Here is a 7,592-nt window from a genome sequence, read left to right on the forward strand (position 1 = left end):
CTGTACATATCCCTTACTCTTACTAGTTACACTGCTGGCCAGTATATGACTTACTATAGGCTATAGTGTCTGTATAACTGTATCACTGTACATATTAAAGCTGGTCCGCTTTTTAATCACAAAGCACTGTGTCAGTGGTGTTCAGAATGTTTTACTGTAAAAGCCATCCCACGGTGCTCACAGGTGGCAATGGCCAAAATACAAATACGTAAATACTTTCAATTTAGTCAAGCAAAAGTAAAAGCACATGCATTTCAAATACCCCAAAAAGTAATGTCTACCTTTTTTATTACTTTTATTACAGTAATCAGAGTAAATGTAATTTGTTACTTTCCATCTGTTCTGACAAGCAGTCAGGGGTGTAAAAAGTACCCAGAAAGTGAAAGTATGGGTACCGTCTCAAAATCGTACTCAAGTAAAAGTCATAGTATCTGGCTAAAAACACACTTGAGTAAAAGTCAAAACATTTCCATTTTTAAATGTACTTAAGTACTAAAAAGTAAAAGTAAACACTTTTTTTCTGACTGTCTATTCATTCTGATAGCAGGTGTTTAATCAAAGATCCCCGCTTTCTAGTCTTGCACAAGGACCAATCAGCATGGGTATGGGCGGGTTCATTTTCCATTGATGGGGATTTGATTGGCTGTTTTCAATACTGAAAAAAGTAGTAGAACGCGCTCACCTCACTAGACTTGACACTGGGTGCTGTAACCTCTGATATCATACATAAAAAATAGGGAAACAATGTCCAGGTTTTTCCAAATTTATTGGCAGCCTGTAATCATGACGTTTCGGTGTGAACACACCTTCTTCAGAATGGCTTGCATGAAGCATGAAGGGTAAGTGACCCTAGTAAATACAAGTCATTATATGGGTCATGAGTGTTTATGTTTAGAGTTTAAGATGTAGGCCTACTCTGTATAAAAAATATATATATAACTATATATAGATATATCTCTTTGTGATTTACTGTTTCTTTCTTTTTTATTTACATGCTTTCTTTTTGATTTACATAATTCTGAAAAGGTTGTGCTTGTAAGTGGTATTTTGTACTTTTTTGCAATCTCTTGTGGGAATGTGTTCACTTCATGTGTTGTCACTTCCTGTTTGACTTGTATTTACTAGGGTCACTTACCCTTCATGCTTCATGCAAGCCATTCTGAAGAAGGTGTGTTCACACCGAAACGTCATGATTACAGGCTGCCAATAAATTTGGAAAAACCTGGAGTGCGTGCCTGGACATTGTTTCCCTGTTTTTAATACTACAACTCTGTACATACATCTGATTAGCACTATTACTCAGTAGTACTCATTTTATATATTTTATACTCAGTTTAATAACCTGTATATTGTATAATACTATTGCACTTTTACTTTATTTGCACTCTGGTGACTAATCTAATCTATCTAATCTATTGTAATCTATTGTAATCTAATCTACTCTAAACTAATGGACGATAATCAGTCTGTGTGGGTCTTTAATGTATGGTTGTTGGTTGGGGCCTGAAACATCATACAATCCAAAGCAACCCAATCTGGGCTGATTTCATGTTCGATCAGATCACTGTCCCCCCCCCCCCCCCCCCCCCTCAGATAAAGGAGATGGAGGGTGTTGGAGGTTGGATGAAGGGGGGCGCGGCCAAGGTGTTCTATGACACGTCAAACCACCTGCAGTGGATCAGTTTAAGTAAGCCTCGACCTGCAGGTTCCAGCGGCAGTTGAGAGGTTTCAGACACCGGGGAGGGGAAAGCCGCGAGTAACTCGAACCTGCTGGCACTGGAACGGGAGACGTATTATATAATACACCAGAGATCAGAGAGCAAATGGACGGCTGCCTCAGACCGCTGAGCCTGGCCGGTACCGTGCACCCCGCCGGTACCGGGCACCACCTCACCCTGCAGTCTCTCCTGCAGCAGCGGCCCCCGCCTCTCTTCCTGCGGGCCGCGGTGGCCTGTAGTCCGGCGCTGATGGAGAGGGGCTACCCTCGAACCCCCAAGTGCGCGCGGTGCAGGAATCACGGCGTGGTGTCCGCGCTCAAGGGCCACAAGCGCTTCTGCCGCTGGAGGGACTGCGTGTGCGCCAAGTGCACGCTGATCGCGGAGCGCCAGCGGGTGATGGCGGCGCAGGTGGCGCTGCGGAGGCAACAGGCGCAGGAGGAGAGCGAGGCCCGGGACTTCCAGTTCCTCTACACCGGGACCGGGACCGGCACTGCTGCGGGGCCCGGAGGAGGGGAGTCCGGGACCGGGATGATGGCGTCACGGTCTCCCTCCGCCGCGGGGATAATACCGGCGATTAACCACAACGTGCCGAGATTATTAACTCCCAGTTTTGATGTTTTCGGAACAGAGGATCAAAATGATGGTGAGTTATTATTGATAATAAATAACAGTGAAGTTATATGCATGTTATTCGTTGTATTTGCATTTGCGTTTTGATATACATGTCGTTACATTATTTAATAAAGCGGATACACTTTTTTTTTTTTTTACTCAGTTTGAGTAAAATGTACTCTGCGAAATGTACTGTGTACTTTTGCGCTTTTACGCATTATACGCTCTGGGCAGACTAATACCACGCAGTTATATGTAATACAGTATATTAAAATAAAACGTGTTAAATGTCGTCTTTTTAATCCACATTTCAGATGACAAACTGAGCAACAAGTACAACAACGTGTATAATAACGGATTCACGGGTCGCTCTCTCTTCGCGCCTGCACTGGTCTCTCCAACTTCTCCAAACAAGAACAAACATGAGGAGAGCGGCCGCCGGTCCCCGGTCCCGGTGTCGTGCTGCGACCAGCGCTCTGACCGCACGGAGAGCCCCGCCAGGTCGCTCTCCTCCTCCTCGGACCTGGAGTCGGGCAGCGAGTCGGAGAGGCCCTGCAGGGAATACCCCAACAATAACCTGGAGCTCACGAGCAAGGACCGGGTCCGGGAGCCCAACCTGCAGCAGCTGAGCAGCAAGGACCGGGACCCCACCGACGTCTTGGCCAAGATATTCCCGCACCAGAAACGAGACACCCTGGAGTCTGTGGTTAAAACGTGCAAAGGTGACATTGTGAAAGCGATTGAACTTGTTCTCGGCGGCTCCAAAGAGAACAACAACAAGTTCGACTCGTCTGACAGCTGCTTCTCATCACGGTCCCCGTCCGCCCAGTCAGACGCGCTCCGGTCGGGGTTGTTGTTTGGGTCGCCTGCTGCGGGCTCCTCACTGCATCAGGGCGCCGCCGCCGCGGGGAACAAGTCCGCCTTCTCCCCGCTGCTGCAAGCGCCGCCGACACCCCCCGGGGACGCCGGTCTGTACGGACTCAGCCCGCGGTTCATCAGTCCTCTGCGCCTGGCCTATTCTGCGGCAGGTGCAGGGGGCATAACGGGGTTCATGTCACCCTACGTGACGTCCGGACTGATGCCTCCTGGGTTCCCTGCTCTGAGGGCGCCGCTGGAGTACTCTTTCCCGGGGATGATGCGAGACTTCTCCTACCTGCAGGGGAAAGACCCGTTCTGTACCGCGGGCCTATACACCCGTCTTAACCACGATAAATAGCCCCCATGCAAGTATCTCCAGTCGATCGATTAGCATTGCTCTATATTAATTGGGTATCCATAATTATAGATTTTTTTTTTAATAAAGTGCCTCAAACTCGTTTTTAGGTCATTGACATTCCAGAATAGTGCCTTCATGGAGAAAAATCGTTGCCAATGTTATGTTCTAAGTTGTTTATCTTTGTTTTGATTTTTATAAATGTATATTTTGTAAAGATTGTTTATGGCTAATAAAAATATTAAAATGTGCTCCTGTTTATCCTTGTTCCACTCATCCCCATTGCATTAAGTTAGCCATATAAGGCTCAAGAATATGATATCATATAATGGTATTTGCTATGAAATGTATATAAGAATGAAAAGATCATTACAAAACATTGAATAATGCCCTCTTAAGCTGCAATTTGCCTTTGGAATATGTTTGTTTTAGAATATGCAAGGTTAATATAAACGTTACATACTACTACTTTGAATACCATCATCCACAAGAATAAATTATTAGCTCATCTATAATCTCATGATAATTAGACCTCTCACCCACCAGGCCTGTCTGGAATCTGACTGCCCCCCCCCCCCCCCAAAACCACATCACTTTAAACCTGTTACGTCACTCCACAGCCTTTAGGATGCTTCCCTACCAAAACACACACACAGCAGCATACAGTAGGCCTACTGTATGTATAGTAGTAGTATGATTTGAGGAGGGCTTTATTTGAGAAAATTCAAATTGTAAATCCGGATTTGTTTTGGCAGTCTGATAGTTGTATGTTGAGTTGTTTTTTTGTGGAGGACATCTTCAGTTTTGACAAAACACATTATATCCTATATAATTGTATATGAATTACTCTTGTTTCTTTGTTTACATACATTGCTTACAGCTATTATATACTTATTGTTTATGTGTCTTGTAAGCCCATTATGGGCTGGGCATACACCTGTATGTATGTAAGACACGAAAATAAAAAACATCAAATCAAATCAAGTATAGGTCTCAACTCAGCTCTATAGAAAAGTTACAAAAAAAACAATATTTACAGTTAGTCATTTAGCTGAATGCTTTATCCATTAATATATATATTTGTTTTGTAAGGTTTTAAATTAGTACATTCATTTATAGTGGAAAAGGGGTAGGATTAAATAAGTGTATACTTCTTCCTACTCCTTTTCGAACATGTAAATTGAGTTATGTTTTTTTTTTATTATTATTGCTAGAGATCGATGATTTGTTTGTTTTATATTGTTTGTATTTATTTACATGTTCGAAATAAAGATTTCAGACGGTTAACTGTCTGTAGTGTGGTAGTGAAAGGTTAACCTTCTGTAGCGTGGTTGTGAAAGGGTTAACCCTTTGGTATAGTGTGGTAGATTGGCTCGTGAGCCTCGTGTCAATCTTCCATTTTTTCCGTCTCTGATCTTGTTTTGAGTTTATTTTCTAGACCATGTTTACATGTATTTCGTTCATATGTGTTTATGTTTATCCAAGGTTACCCTTTACTATCACACAACCGACGGCCGACTAAGGGTTTACATCAACGTCTGCTTGTCAAGCCCCGTTCATTAAGTCCTGCTTCAGGTTCAAAGCCTTGGAGAGAAAGTGAAACATTTTTGGACTCCATCGTGCACACAATACTGTACAAGCAGAGCAGGGAGCCCTCTGAGTGTACATACAGGAGGCTGCAGGGACCAGAAACTATCAGCTCACTGAGATGTTTTCACAGGAGATATTTATGATCTATCCTGCAGGCTGAGGTGATAGTTTTCCCCTCCATGTCTCTCTTTGTGTGGAGAGGTGGTCATAAACAAAAAACGCTGACCATCATGTTCAGGTCAACTTTACAGAAAACATCATGCACACATCAGTCTCTATCTGAGGCTGCACCATGCCTACAGCATGCTCTTTATGGCTATATGCAGGGGTGTAAAGTACTTGAGTAATTGTACTTCGTTAAAATACTTAAGTACTGTTTTTGAGGATTTGTACTTTACTATTATTACTTTAGTATTATTAGGTTTGTATACTTATACTTTTACTCAATTACATTTCAGAGAAAAAAATATACTTTTGACTCCTTACTTAAAATGCAGACCTACAAAGTACAAATCGCAGGTCCAACCATTTTAATTAGTATTTGTTTCTCTGGCCGAACTAATGGTAACGTTATTAATCCTGCGGCCGCTCTTTATTTAAAAACAGCCAATCAAATCCCAATCAATGGGAAATGTACCCACCCACACCCATGCTGATTGGTCCTTGTGCAAGACTAGAAAGCGGGATCTTTGATTAAACACCTGCTATCAGAAGAATAGACAATCAGGAAAAAAGTTTTTTCTTTAACTTTTTAGTACTTAAGTACATTTAAAAGTAGAAACTTTTTAACTTTTACTCAAGTGTGTTTTTAGCCAGATACTCTGACTTTTACTTGAGTGCGATTTTGAGACGGTAGCCATACTTTCACCTAAGTATAATTTCTGGGTACTTTTTACACCCCTGGAGAACAGTAAACACAAACAAACAGTAAACAATAACCCTACTCTACTAACCCCATCAGGATGGGGGGAGAAACAAAGGTGAGGCGCTGAGGCCCAGCGTCACAGTGCCACACAGAAAAACAGACCAGCAATAGTTAACGATAGGTTATGAAGATAACCTAGTTATATTAGTATTGGCTGAGCGTCCCGCTCTGAGCCTTATGAGATACCCCTTATCTCCTATGATACCTATTGTATCTCCAACGAAACAACTACATGCACCCCACCTGTATGGGGCCCCGCCCCTATGGTGGCATAGCCCATATAACCATGACTCTGGTCACCAAACGCCCTTCCTCACCAATCCCGTCCCAGGAAAAGATCCCTCAAGAGGGAACTCAGGGCCGCGCAGAGCGGGACGCTCAGCCAATACTAATATAACTAGGTTATCTACATAACCTATCGTTATATATCGTATTGGCCTATCGCGTCCCGCTCTGAGCCTTATGAGATATGGGGAAGAGCGGACGCGAGGCCCGACAGATGTACCCCCTGAGGACCCGTAAGCCCACATCAAGGGGTGCGGGGAGCCCTGTCACCCCATCCTTCCTAATGAAGGGGGGGCGCAGTCAACTCCACCTGAATGCGAACAAGAGGGAACCAGAACCCCTTGAACACACCGTACAGGCGGAACCACGTGTGACTCAACACACTGTGGCCCATACCCATACACTCCTGCTACCCGACCAAGGACGGGAAGCAGGAAAGGCCACAGACCCCATAACCGCCTGGGAGACAGAACCCCCGGTCATGTCCATGAGGTAAAACCTTACAAAGGGACCCGGGGAGGACCATGAAGCTGCAGCACAGATGTCCTCCACCGAGGCCCCACCCAGGAGAGCGGCAGAAGCAGCCACCCCACGAGTGGAGTGCGCCCTGACGCCCCCAGGGGGATCCTGCCCAGCCAACGTGTAGCAGAGGGTAATGCCCTCGCACAACCAATGGGACAGGCGCTGCTCCGACAGTGCCTTACCAGCACGAGCCCCACCGTAACAGACAAAAAGCTGGTCGGTAACCCTGAAGTCCTGAGTACGGCTGAAGTAAATCCCCAAGCACGGACTGGACATGACAGGTGAAGGCCCGCATCTAACTCACTAGTGTGAGGAGGAGGACGAAACGCCTGAACCACAATATCCCAGGAGCGGAAGGAACTCCGGATATTCTTACGCACGAAAGCAGGATTAGGTCGCAGAGTGGCACCGCAATCGGTCCGAAAAGACAGGCACTCTGGACGTACCGAGAGAGCACAGAGCTCACCTACGCGTTTAGCGGAAGTGACAGCCAGTAGGAACGCGGTCTTGAAGGACAGCTGTCCCAACGGCGCCTGCTCGAGCGGCTCAAACGGGGCCAAGGTCAACCGACCGAGGACCAATTGAAGATCCCAAGTCGGAGCCAAGGAGCGTTGCACCGGCTTAACGCGTCGAGCGCCAAGCAGGAAACGCTTCACAAGAGGGTGGCTGAACAAGACATCCCCTCAAACCCCTCATGATAGGAGGATATAGCTGCTGCATATACCCT

At 45.4% G+C, this 7,592-nt stretch overlaps 1 protein-coding gene across 1 annotated transcript; it reads left to right on the forward strand.

Annotated features, from left to right (window-relative positions):
• Positions 1 to 1,693: 1,693 nt before the first annotated feature.
• Positions 1,694 to 3,794, forward strand: LOC311227217 (doublesex- and mab-3-related transcription factor A1-like). The gene is made up of 2 exons (XM_084312782.1): positions 1,694 to 2,361; positions 2,645 to 3,794. Exons 1-2 carry the CDS (start codon positions 1,824 to 1,826, stop codon positions 3,544 to 3,546), a joined length of 1,440 nt encoding a protein of 479 aa, XP_084168908.1. The 5' UTR covers positions 1,694 to 1,823; the 3' UTR covers positions 3,547 to 3,794.
• Positions 3,795 to 7,592: the final 3,798 nt, after the last annotated feature.

This window comes from Notolepis coatsorum, assembly GCF_963971535.1.
Source record: "Notolepis coatsorum genome assembly, chromosome: 4".
Lineage (NCBI taxonomy): Eukaryota > Metazoa > Chordata > Actinopteri > Aulopiformes > Paralepididae > Notolepis > Notolepis coatsorum.